Raw genomic sequence first — 14,073 nt, forward strand, 5'->3', positions numbered from 1 at the left:
GACGAATACAAAAAAAGTCCTCTTGCCCTAGGCGTTCTGAACATCTGATATCTTCCTAAAAACATATTGAAGAATTGCGCCCGGTGCAGAACACTGCAAGAAATCTAATCATAGGACCATATTAATGAGACCCTGATACTCCTAATGAAATGGACATTATTCTTAAATTTGCTCTGCATGGTGAACAAGAACTACTGTGCTTTAGGCATCTCCTAGCTCTGTACACTATTAGCCCACTGTTCCTCAAATAGAAATCTATCCCTGCATACCATTTAGTGATGGGTACAATAAACACTGAGTTACTTGACAGGATAGTGGAAGTCCAAGACCAATGACCCTCTCATCACTGTTACTACAAAAATACAAAAAGGTTAGCTGGCGCCCCTCTCTAGAAAGAACATGGCATGATAATCTGTTCTGTGGTTTTTTTTCCCATTTTGAGAGTCTGCAGCCATCGCTTTTTGCTCACTGTACTTTTCAGAAAAGAGGGCAGTCCAGAACCAAAATGCCAGGCAAACCTCCTTATTTCAAATATGGGAACATAAAGTGAAAACCAGACTTTCTAGAAGAACGTTCAGGAAATCCAGACATTAGAATACAGACTTTCTTCAAATGTACCATATCAACTGTACCTCTGAATGGATCTGCAGTAATGCATAGATTTATACATGCATTAGCCTGTAATCTTCTCTCTTGCTGTATTTTCAGCCCTTAAAATGTTGTTAGCGCATTGCAGCACTGACACGTGACCTCACAGTCGCATGTTTTATATTATATATTACCCAGATTAAATTGAGAGATTATGATCCTCCAACAAACCTTTGGCTTCAGCACATGATGTCTAGAATGTGTAAGCGTTAAAGTGTACAAGAGGATATGGCAATTGAGGCTCTTGCATATATGTGTTAATACATTGTCTTTATTGGGCTTAAAAAGATGTTAATTCCATTTGTTTTCATTAAAATCTATACGGCTCCATCAAGGAAGACTTGCTCCTAGATTCTTTTTCTTCTTGGCGTTTTCTTGGGTGACTGCTGTAGGTATAGTGCGATTTGGATCCACCTTCCTCTCTTACATCTTCCCCTACTTCGATATCTCGGCCATAGGTTGTATTGTATGATTCTTTCTATTCTGTTTTTCATGTCTGCCCTCCCTCAAGATAGCTCTGGCTGAGCCGTACAGATTGTAATAAAATAGTTTGAACTAATCTGTAATCCCAATGTCCATAAGCATTCTTTCATATTCTTTCTTTGAGTATCCTACTCTGAACATTCTAGAAGGTAGTGATGTGCCGTTTCTGTCTCTCCGTAAAAGTCACTCTCTACTGATTCATGCTTGTCCTCTCTAACAGGTAGTTTAGTTTGGTGTGTCCAAAAAAACTCTGTTTATCATGGATTCTTGTTTTCTGGGTAAGAATGTATGACCCCTATGCTTAACTCGAACCTCTTTTAGTCAAAAAATGTCTCCCCTTGAAGCTCTTTTCCCATCTTTCTTCTCGTGTTTTGCATGTTTTGCTTACTTCCAAAGATCCTATGTTGCTAACAAAATGATTGCAGAGGCTACAGAAGCATTTTTTTTAAGATATGTAATGGAATTCGGTTTTGGAGCCATGCACTTGTTACGTGTTACTTGGGTGCAAAACTAAAACTGGCTTTTATTTTCGTCCCTTGTAGAATTCCGTATTTTGAAACTAGTGCTGCTACTGGACAGAATGTCGATAAGGCTGTGGAGACACTCTTGGACTTAATAATGAAACGCATGGAACAGTGTGTGGACAAAACCCAAGTACCAGACGCAGTGAACGGAGGAACTTCGGGGAAGCTAGATCCGGTTAAAGTCGACGAGAAGAAATGTGCCTGCTAAACCCACCTCTAAACTGTGCCAACAAAATTAAGATATGATATCAAACTCCTAAATTCCAGCCAGCCATGTTGGACCATGTACAGAACCTTATTATTCAACTTTTCATAGTTGGAAAAAATATGAAAAGATGTTTATCACTGCCCACAATGGAGAGCTGTGCTGGAGCACTGACTCCCAACATGGATCCAACTCCATAGGGAAAAGGCTTTTCATTTTAGGGACATCTTGGATAACACATGTAGGTATATAGATTGTTTATTTAATAAAACTGCCGTGTGTACAAGAGTAAAATAGAAATGCATCATGAGGATATGTTAGTGTTTGATTATTTGGTGTTTGAAATGTGTTGGTTTAGAATATTCCAATTCTTTTGCAGCATCTGGTGTAGTTACAAAAGAAGTGCTGCACTGCTTTTTTGAATGACCTTGTATGTGCAACGCTATACGTCTGTTCTGACTAAGTTACTCACCAACAGTTTAGTAACGGTGCTTCACATTTAGTATGAAATCAGGGAGTCATTCAATACATTTGTTTGCGTTGCCCTTGAGATTGCCAAATGGAGTCCTCCGAGGGAACCTTTGCTTGCAGATTTTTACCAAAGGGCCATAAATTGCAGGGGAAATGCAACCCGTATCTGAAGATGGAAAGTTCCTAGTTTGCCAAAGGAAATTCAAACTCTGGTGCATGCATGATTACTTATGTAATTTGTGTGACATTAAAGATGCTATCCGAAGCTCTATTTATTCTCAATACCACACTTCGATTACGCAGGGCGTACTGGCATTGTTTGAGAAGCACAGTATGAAATCATCCCTCAGATTTCTGCTTTCAAAGCCTCAGAAGTTGGACTTTGCATCCAAAGTGGTGCAAAGACACATTGCCGCAACTCCTGAATTTTTGCAATCTTTGAGTGTGGACAGCTGTTTCATGCGTCGTAATCCTGTGACCTTTGCCCAAGAACACATTTGGAATTATATTGGCGAGAGAGGCACACTGTCTGACTCAGCCATGCGTCTTACCTTTGAATGATGTCTGGTGAGACTTGCCAACTAGCCCAATATAAACAGGAGCATCTGCATACAGTCCTAATTTTTTTGCCAACCGTATATTTCATGCTAGAGCATGTAACTTCATTGTTTCATTATAATGATCAGACAACAAATCGCACCACGCAAAGTGCTGCGAAATAATAAGCTATGACTGGATCTAAAGGTGCCTATGAGAGTAAGGGCCAGTGGACACTGTAAATGTGGCAGCCTTTTATTTTTCTACAGAGGTTTATGCATGTTTTAAACAATTTGGACAACATGCGAGTCTCGTCGCAAGTAATACAGGAAGCATTTTCTTCATTTGAGAGCCTACTAAGCCATGGTGTGTATTGATTTTCCTGTAACAGAAATTTTGTATTGGATATTTTGAGACCGTGATGTAGTCTAGATATAGAAAATGGTGGATGTTCACTTTACCATGGCAGATGACTGAGCAAGGCTGTATATTGTTTCTGTGTGTTTGATGCTTTCTGCTTACCCACACACACTGTGTTGTAAATATTTGTGTACAGTACATGCAAACAAGAAACCACACTCAATCATGCTTTTACAATTCCTGCTTTTGAACAAAGATTCCAAAATAAAAATGTTATTTGTAGAAACTCGGGGGGGGGGGGGGGGGAACTGTAGAATCACAAGGTTTTTCAAATAGACCCCCTTGCAGCAAAAGCTATTACCCAGGATAATGTGTGAAATAAAGGTGCTTATAAAGTAGAGGATTTGTAGAGCACAGTTTGATGCCAGGATACTGTTCACCCCGCATAGAGCATTGTGTGCGGTCAATCACTTAGCCAGTGAAAATGACACTCAGTTGTTCTACATAGATTTCAATTTAAATCTTACCCTGTGTCAAATATTTCAGCAAATCTTATAATTTACTAGTATGCCTGTAGGATTTTATAATCCAGAAAGTTAAAAGCAGTAATTAAATGTAACTATCTATTCTTTCTTTTTTTTCATGGTGAGAGGCACGTTCTGTCTTTTAGTATCAGTCATCACTGTAGAAAAGCTGTTTTGTTGATGTGTGAAAGAAAAGCCCACATAATGTTTGAGATCATTAATGTTTTGGATTTGGAAACATGCTTCCTGCCGAGTAGTGTCAAGTTGGTTGCATATGCAAGCGGAAGAGCATTGAATGAGCCGAGTTGTACAGGATATGCATGGGAATGTGCGTTTATCTTGAGAACTTGGTTAAGTTGAACTATCTGACTAAAGCATCTAATGTTGTATTGGATGTTGAGCTTTAGCACCGCGTCTTGTTTAACACTATCTGATGAAAGCGGCTAATGTTGTATTGGATGTTGAGCTTTAACACTGCGTCTTGTTTAACACTATCTGATGAAAGCGGCTAATGTTGTATTGGATGTTGAGCTTTAGCACCGCGTATTGTTTGTGCCGGCCCCGGTAATCATGTGTTTTTCTTTTTCTGCACTCGTCATCCTTGATTTAATGAGATATGGTTCGGTGTTAATTTCTGAATATCCCAGTAAATATCTAAACTTTCAAATTGAGAGATTTATTTCTCTTTATTTGTATTTATACCTGTGACTGCTCGAATCTACAGAAATTATTATTTTACATGTAACCAAGTGTTCTGCATAACCCTGAATAAAGTATGGGTTTGTCCATTCTTGTACCCACGAAAACTCAACCTGGTATTCCAATATTTTTTGTAATTCATTTCAGTTTCTGCATTTTAAAGATGCTTAAAGAGTGGTTCTCCACAAAGGGACCCATGTCACTAAAATGTGTCAATTTGAAAAGAGGACCATAAGAGTACATATTCTGAAATACAGATTTTATTATTTATCCCTAATCACATTTCTCAAGATTTTACCATTTTGCCTGTTTCCATTTCATTGTATGTAAAGTATTTTACATGACATACTTTATTTTTCACATCAAGCTATACAATATGTTATGTTACGTGTAAAGTGTGCCCCTGTGATTTACACAGCCACGGCGTGGCTCTGACGATTGCTAATTTTATGTTAGCGGTCAGACACCATATGTTGCATAGATTTGTGTACACAGACCAGTAGGCAGATTGGGGGTATGTTCGGCACCAAATTGTTTTTAGTGTTTCTTAGACTATATACCCACTAAAATTCTTTTACTTATAATCAATGATTGGCGCTTTTGCTTAATTCAGATCTCTGGTGGGAAGGAAATTTGGTAACCACTGTGATGATGGCTGTAAAGCTGGTCAAGGTCGGCACTTTATTGTATTACTTGTTTGTGTAGAGCACAGAAATGGAATCGCACTGCACCCGTGATTGACTTTATTGGCATGAAAGTCCTCCAGAGTTGTAAGTGTAAAACTCGGACCGACCGCCCGAGCACAACTGGCCTTCTGTGAAATTGGACAAATGAAAATCAATGTTTGCAGATGGTCTGGTTTACTCAGAAATGCAGATATGTTCATTAAAATTGCTATATGCAAGACACACATTAACTCCACCTCCTTAGTTTTCAATACTTCAGGTGATGTTTACCTAATTGTGTGTTCCAGTATTGCTGCTGCTGGATATCCTCGTCACACTTGGGCTCTTCCCTGTGATCCCTTGTCCAGTCCTTCATGAAACACACCATGCCATTGTGTCGGTATTGTGGATTGGTGGGTGAGGACAGAGGAAGCCTGGTGCTTTGTTTGTGGCCGAGTCTTTATGCTCTCGTGTTACGAAGGAGTGTGAATTTTTCAGTTTCTGCGACTGCTTTTTCTGTGGCTTTGTAGATTACTGTTCCTGCGAAACGGGTTGTGGTATACTGCATATGTGGAATTACTGGATTTATTTGAGGTTTTCTTTGATTATGTAGCCAAATAGTTTTTTTTTTAATTTTTTTTTTTAACTATTGCGACCTATGCACCATTAATAAAATATGGTTTTGTTTGTGTGGTTTGATGTATTTCAGTTCTGTGGGGTGGCTGTAAGGCAGTATGTAGCACCCAACAAAAGAGCTCTATATAAATAAATACATCTTCACCATACAGTTTTAAATAGGAGCATCATTGTGGTCAATATGAAGAATACCAGGACTTTTTGGGCTTCCCCTTCGGGAATGAATGACTCCTTTCTCCTACTGCATGAAACCCATCTCGTTAGCCACGCATCTTGCAGACATGGAAAAGGACATAGCCCAGTGCATTTTATTTTCGTGAAATCTATACAAAGGTTGGATTAGCCGTGGTACACCATTTAATTTTGCTGGTGGAAAGTTTATACTTCATTTAGGCCCAATTACATTCTTTTATTGCGACAGGTTGCAACTGGCCCTCTTCACAACAGTTTTCTGCAGGAGCAATTTGAGCATTTTTCGTATTGACTTTCATTCTGAGCCCTGGAAATCGTTTTGAGAATTGGGGCCCGTTGCTTTTGTTTCTCTCATGTTAGTCAAAACAGCTAAACGTGCTTCGGTTACTTGTTTGCGTTACTAATTAACAGGGACTCCAATCCATGCAGTAGATGTAGAAATGACAATGGACCTGGTGTGAAAACCATGTTCAATACTGTGCAAACCGCCTGATAGTTGCATTCAGTAAGGAACACAAGCGCCAGGTCTTAACCCACTGAGCTGAATAATAGGTAGACTTCCAGAGGTTTTCTCCCCAAGCACCAGGTCTTAACCCACTGAGCTGAATAAATAGGTAGACTTCCAGAGGTTTTCTCCCCAAGCGCCAGGTCTTAACCCACTGAGCTGAATAAATAGGTAGACTTCCAGAGGTTTTCTCCCCAAGCGCCAGGTCTTAACCCACTGAGCTGAATAATAGGTAGACTTCCAGAGGTTTTCTCCCCAAGCACCAGGTCTTAACCCACTGAGCTGAATAAATAGGTAGACTTCCAGAGGTTTTCTCCCCAAGCACCAGGTCTTAACCCACTGAGCTGAATAAATAGGTAGACTTCCAGAGGTTTTCTCCCCATAATCCCATCATGAAACAGATGGCTCTCATGCATCTGGTGAAAAAGTGGAAAAAGGGAACTTGTATATAATATGCTTGCATATCATATATAAATAGGCGTGCATAATATATTAGTAAGACAAACGAGATGGCATGTTAAGAAAAATAGAGCAATTGCTGCACATTCAACACTTCCAACAGTCACCAGGAAATTATGTTCAATGTCAAATATAAAATGAATAAAATAAAATGAATATTTGAGACAATGAAACCTCATAGAGAGTGCTGAGGTATAGACAAAAAAAGTGTTTTCCTTTGTATGGCTGAAACATGCTATGCCTTGCCAGTTCGTTGCCTAGCCATGCACATTAAGTGAACCTTTCTTCATAAGTGGACGTTTTGGAGTTAATCATACACGCCATAAGTACGTCTCATTCCTTAAGTATCTGGGAATTCTGTGTAGACTCTTCAAAGCTAATTAAAATGGGCTAGTGAGATCTCTAATGTGCACTTCTGCCACACCCACACTGCGCTCAGCTGGCTTCATGCCAAAGGCGGGCAGATTCGCAGCCTCTTTCCGTCGTACTGTCACGTGCCTTGCACATAACCTGTCTGTGCTTCCCCAAGCTGACCTAAGACTGCTACATCACACCTGTGTCCGACATCAATCCTCTGTATAGTTCATTGGTCTGAGTAACAGCAAGCAGCTTCACACCTTTTCTTCTTGGAGAAATCCTGGGTCGTCAAGGGAAATGATCCTCTTTGTCAGCACAGTGGCTTCCTTCCTTCTTGTGCAACATTAATACCGGATATCCCATCCATGTCAAAATCTTCCCGCCTTTCAATGAGTGCTCCTTCCACATTAAGAATTTTTAAAGTTGCTGCTCTGGTTTGGGAGTAACAAGTAAGAGACACAAATTGTGCATGTACCTAAGTAACCAGAATAAAGAGAATATGTTTTTGACGAGACGTGGGGGGTGGGGTAGATGGTCGATGCTGTCATGGGGCATGCAGTCCATAAAATATTTCAACCACAACAAGTACCTTTCTTTTCTGCTTTTCAAGTCCATGTGGGAGTAAGGAAAGAGTAGGCCTGGTAAGGTCCAGGACTCCTGCAGGCATAACCCTGATCCATAACTTAGATGTGGTTTGTCAGTTTGTAACCCGTAATGCAAGCTCCTAGTGACCTCACCAATGATGGGCAAGGCTTTTACCTCACTTCAGGTTACTGATCGCATAGCAGCTAACGGCTTAATCACCTCAGATATACCAAAAAAAATCATACTTTGAAATTATTTTGGGCAGCAAAAAAATTATTGTCTTTAAAAGTTGAGATGGAACATTGGTTGTCTTGAACAACCAGTGTTAAAAAAAAAAAAAAACATTGTCTAAAAATAGTTTTGGAGCACACAATATTTTCTAGTCACAAAGTAATCTTCATTGTTTTTAAAACAAGTTTTTTTGAAAAAAATTGGTCCGCTACCCAGGTGGTTATCATACCTTCAGTGTCTAATAGCCAAGTGAGTAGTGGGCCTCTATATGCCAACGGTCTCGCAACAACAAATAAGCAATAGCATAGTAAAGATGTATGGGATGGGCTTATTATTTTGTTCCTATATAAAACGTTATTTTCCTTTACGTAAAGCATTCCCCCTCCCTGGTATTCATTAGTTGCGCCTTTCAAATTAATCAACATTTTACATTGCATTTCAAAAAAGATATTGCATCTGCTGTACTCTGTCAGGAGATGGTAGTTACAGTGCAAGTATCCAGTCTGATACTACATGTACCTTAATTCACAAGTATTCTTTTCTTCTCCAGTTTCCCCAACCTCTTCCAGGTTTCTCTGGACCCTAGCAGTGATATAGGACATTTGAATGCACCAGGTCCATTGTACCAGCAGTCACCTCACCACATGGTCTATTCTAGACTAGAGCATATCCCCATCTTGGAGAATATGGCACTAGCCATTCGTTCTCCTAAAATGGCGTTCAACTTGAAAAGCAGCATTCCTGGCATGTTGCATTTCCAGCGTTGACCCCCACACTAATGACTCTCCAGTCAGTACATGGAACGAAGTCTCCTTGTCAAAGTTCTGTTCATGCATTTCTATAGAAATACATGTTTTGAATATTTTCCTACACCACTCCTAAAGACCTGAATGAATGTATATTGTAAAATGTGTGCCACCGTGACCCTGCTTTAAGTGTGTACCACTTACCCCTAGTCCACTTAGCCGTGTGAACTCGATATTTGTAGCTGTTTGTGAAAACAATCAAAGGATATAGAGGAGCTGGGACTCCTAATGCGATTCTCATGGTTATGGCCAAGCATCCTGGCAAACTCAATGGCGTTTATGGAGAGATAGGCATTTGAATGCATGGTTACACATTCATAAATGAAGCAAACCATTGAGATAAAATACCTACTTTCATGGCCAAAATCAGCATATTAAAGTAGGTCAAACTTTATGAAGCATGATTTGGCTACCAAGGTGCAGTATGGAGCTGGCCGTTTTTTTTGGTGCGTTTTTGCATCTGATGTCTGCAGTGTATGTTTGGGATGTGTGGTGTGGAGTCAGGGCAGTTGCAGGAGTGTCTGCTACCCTGGTTCCATTTATAGATGTCCACCTCCCTTATATAGCAGTGGCACCAAATGTGTTTCTTGAAAGGGGAATCTGGATTGCTGCGTTGGATGGCTCAGTATGTGGCTACCTAAAATTGCCTTGTCCGAGAACGGCTCTTCTTGGAGCCAAAGTTACAGTTCCGACCCGTTTTCATGAAACCGCAGTGCAGTGTACATACTGTATCACTACTACTGTTCTCATTGTATACATGGACGTACACGTGTTTACTCTGTTTCCGATAACGTGTGCCCCGTCTGCTTCAGTCAGAACATGTACGGCCTTTTGTTCTGTATTCTAAAGAGCCTCTCCCCTGACTGTCAGGTTTTCCTGAGCATGTTTCCTCGTCGTCTGTTATGTCTCCGTGACAGATCTGTGAACATTATGCTTGATGAAATGAATGTGGTTTGACCCTTAGCCCTCCGATCAGTGTTTGATTCTCTGTTCTATCCTCGATAGACTGTGGTGCCTGCATAACAATGCTATGTTACTATCTTGTTGTAGCAAAGTACTTGTGGCTTCGAAAAAAAAAAAAACAAACTATATTGTCAAATGATTTACTGGTGTCCGGGTTTGTATAATATGGTCGAGGAATGTAATCCTGTGATTAAGTTGCTGCACTGTTCTTTTAAAAATAAACTGAAACAAACTCATTTGTGGTTGTGTCCTTTGTGCTAAACTAGACAATGAAGCAATTAGTTGTCAACGCCATAAGTATTACAATGTGAGTACCAAAAGAAATGTGATTTAAAAATAAACAAATTCATGAATTAATTATTCCAGTAAGAAAAAATCCTACGCCGTTATTTAGCATCTCGACGCCTCCTGTTAAAATTGTTTTTGACCCTTCTGGGAAGTGCTTTGAATTTCGAGCATGTCCTGATCTGTGAATTTTATGCAAAATGCGTTCCCTGGGAACATGACTATGTCATGCAACACAGGTTCCGCACTCCAGCGCATAGAAGCTGGTAGAACCCAGAAGTAAGTGCAAAATAAATCAGCAATAAAGTAAATATGGGGTATTCCTAGGTGCAGCTACATAAATGCAACTGAATACCACCACCATGTGGATGGTGCTAGAATCCTCCGCCAAGGGTTAAATGAAAGGCGCACAATGATACACGCATGTCCTGCCTACGCATACTGTTTGTTTCGACAGATGAATTTGTTTTTCTACAATCAATTTAGGTGTGCCATGCCTCATGAGCACTGTTTTGCAACCCAACAAAGCTGCACGGCAGGGACTCTATACGGGTTTTAAGTACGTTTCTATGTTTCTTTAAAATGCACCTATTATCCTCTTTTACGTTGCCATATTTCTGCAATGGATTCATCCCACATGTGTGTATATTCAGGGGTTTTGGGGCCCTACACCTTTTGAATGGATTCCTTATAATGACGGATTCCTCAACTTTGATATCTATCTCCCGGCACAGCTGCTCCTCTGAAACATTTGCACCGCCAGGGGGCATGGCTCCGACTGACACCTCTACACGCCCTGCATTGGACATGACGTCAGGGCCAGTACATAGAGGCGCTGCGCCCCGTGAACTCAGTTCCTTTGTTCTGTGCACTCCGCTCTCTTTAAAAACACTGCTCTTAAAATGTTGCTTCCATTTTTGTTATTCGATGCTTTGCCGAATCTGACAAAGTCCTCCGGTTTCAAACCATATGTGGAATGAGGGCATCAAATGTCCATTTCAGATCGACATTCTTCTCCAGTCCATCCCTGGCCCACTCTAACTGCTCCCACAGACTTGTGTACACTCAGCTAGGGAAGCAAGGTTAGAATCAAGGCTCCCTTTAACCCCGAAACCCACAACTATTACAGGAGGGAACATGGAGAGAAATGTAACATCAATTGCACACAGCCCAGCCTTTGTTTTACTTCACAACGATGAAATGCACAGCCTGCACAGAATGGAGCCCTACTCCCATAGGTACCAACAGACCTCAGGACAGCGGAAGATAAACCTGCTATCATTGAGTTGGTGATCAGCAGGCATCTTCGTGCACCCACTCATTTGTCCTCACATTTAAAGTAGAAGACAAAATGTAAACAGCCAATGAACGCAGCGTTGGGCATCTGGTGGATCCAAGATGGCACAAGATCTAATCCCTTGGTGAGTGGACCTGCTCGTGGGTCAACAAAGCCATAAAGCTTTTTAGTTCCTTACAGCTAGTGTAAATATTATCATTTGCTTAATTGTTGCAAATAGCTTAAACCTATGAATCCCATAACCATCCCAAAGGTGGATCAAGGGAGCAGAATCAGCGTGGTAGCTATGACCTTGGAGGCAAGAGAAAGGTGGCAGTGCATTGTGGAGCCGGGAGGAAGAATGTGGTGCAGAAGAGGACAGCTGTTTTCAGGTGTATGAGGAGAGACCATCGGTAGGAAAGCAATGTGCTGATGGATCTGTGAAGGTGTATCTAAGAGGAGGTGCTGCAAAGAACATCTGTAGGGAGATCAGTGAAAGAGGACATGGAGCAATATCCCGGAGGTGACTGAGAAGAAGATGCAAACTGGTAGCTGAGAGGAGAGATTTATCAAATAGTCTGTGTTGTTGGACGAGATATAGGGTGCATTGTGGAACATGAAAGAGGAGATTAAAATGAGAGGACTGGTCAAGGCACTAGGGAGGCTCTCAGCTGGGTAAGTGAGTTGGATCTAAGAAGGTTTTCGACAGACTCCAAGAGGTTTATGCTTAGTAACCCTGGAGTCGACTGCAATGTTGCAAAGGGTTGGTGTCTAGCGCCCAACCCATGTCTAGCTGTCCCAAGACACCAGGGATGGCATACCAGCATCAACTGTGGTCTTAAAGGTAGTGCACCACATTTTAAAATCGAAGACTGTGAGTGACACTGTCTGCTGTCTTGCAGGTGAAGCGTATGGAAGACTGGGGAAGGTCTGAGAACTGTCCTAATTGCTTTATTGAACTCCTGTCCAGCAACCTAATATCCATAAACCCTTATTTTTCATTTTAATAACCTCCCTTTGCAGCCTTTCATCTTTGGTGTGAGTCGTCTCACTTTCAGCCTGTGACACAGCAAATGAACCATTTACCGCTCAGTTTCACCTATATAACCTTTCCATGATGATTGTAGCCAAGTGTTCGTCTGAGAAATAACAAATGTTAATGTGCATTAATGACATTACACTACTCATGAACAAATCCCCCATTGATCCATGTTAAACCTATAATTTCTTTCCAGCAATCCCCGTCTTTCTCATGCCACCTACCTGCCCAACTAAAACTGATGTCCTTCATCGACCTTTTTAGAATGCCTGAACCGCTAAAGGAAGAAAAATAAAAAAGTCTACAATCTTTACTGCTTATTGGATGATCTGCTTGCAGTTCTCAAGAGTAAGTCCTATATTCAGAAAATGCCACCGTAACACCCTATGCTGGTGTTTACACTAGTCTCCTTTCTGGCACATTCTATATCCACCACCAGGGGTTGAGTCATTACTCTGGCAAGTCTATGCTTCCAGAGATTTTTTTGGGGAGGGGGGGGATAGGGCGTGTCCCCTCCAGACCCTCCATCCTTCATTATTCATGCCCCTGTGCCGCACTTGACCCCCCCATTACCTTCAGTTTGGTGACCCCAAAACTGACTCTTCCATAAAGCAAATGGCACACCGTGGCCTGCATCATGCCATTGTTTCTAAAATGGCGTCTCTATGAAGAGGTTTGCTGTAATAATTTTAAATAGGTCATACTTTTAACATCTGGTATTTGTCCTGTTCTTGTGTTTGTCTTGTGTTTCCCTAATGTATCACTTAAATAGTCGCGTAATTGCTTCTTGTTAAGTCGATTTATTGTGTTTGTCTGGGGGGGGTATTATCCTGTACAGCAATACCTTTTCTAATTCATATGGGAAAACAGCATTACAATTAACCTAAATATGTAACTATGTTAATCATTTTATGAATACCTATGTTTGTATGTATTTGCACAGCAAAAATAAGTAAATAAAATGGTGCCATGTTCTCTCCCAACTTGAATACCCCAGACTATATAGAGGCTGCAGCGTTCCCACTGGCGTTTTCACTTGAAACAATATTCAAAATGGCAGTGTGGTAAGACTGTGCTACAGCACCTGTTGCACATGCGTCAACACAAGTCTGGGTTTTGTGTCAACACTTTCTGTCTGACCCCAGATGTGGATGGTGGACTAGCCAAGTGTGTTGGGTGTTCGTTTTATGCTTTTCATAGGTCCATTGTTGGGAAGATCCCCTGGTCTTCGCTAACATGCCGAAGGTGGGAGGCATGGGCTAGTCACATGGCGACGCATGAGCATCAGCGGATTTAGGGTCTATAAGACTGGGGCAGTGAACAAAGCTCTCTGGATTAATACTGATGGACTGTCAGTAAAAGCCATGACATAGAAGATTGTTGGGCCTGGGGATACAGGGTTAGATCCCATTGTCTTTGTCAGACTAAATGTTTTTTGCGAGACTTCAGGCTGTGCACATAACCTGCCCAGTTTAGTGAAAGAAACCACACACTTAACTGAAGTTTGAAAGGAGCGATGTTCCCTCAGACTTGTAGTCCTTCTGCAAAAACCACGTGCAGAGATGGATTTCAAGAAGGCATTTGGTCCTAAAGAAACCGTGGATCATAGTGCATCAGTTTTGA

The 14,073-nt window shown here is 41.1% G+C and overlaps 1 protein-coding gene across 4 annotated transcripts in view; it reads left to right on the plus strand.

Annotated features, from left to right (window-relative positions):
- The window catches only part of RAB27B (RAB27B, member RAS oncogene family), a 567,811-nt gene extending 557,725 nt beyond the window's left edge, over window positions 1–10,086 (plus strand). For all 4 annotated transcript variants that reach the window (XM_069627003.1, XM_069627004.1, XM_069627005.1 and 1 more), the window contains one exon: window positions 1,674–10,086. In XM_069627003.1, the coding sequence (XP_069483104.1) occupies window positions 1,674–1,863 (190 nt within the window). In that variant the 3' untranslated portion in view covers window positions 1,864–10,086. The remainder of the gene's footprint in view (window positions 1–1,673) is intronic.
- The last annotated feature ends 3,987 nt before the right edge of the window (window positions 10,087–14,073 follow it).

Source organism: Ambystoma mexicanum, chromosome 6p, assembly GCF_040938575.1.
Source record: "Ambystoma mexicanum isolate Mex_15411 chromosome 6p, UKY_AmexF1_1, whole genome shotgun sequence".
NCBI classification, from domain to species: domain Eukaryota; kingdom Metazoa; phylum Chordata; class Amphibia; order Caudata; family Ambystomatidae; genus Ambystoma; species Ambystoma mexicanum.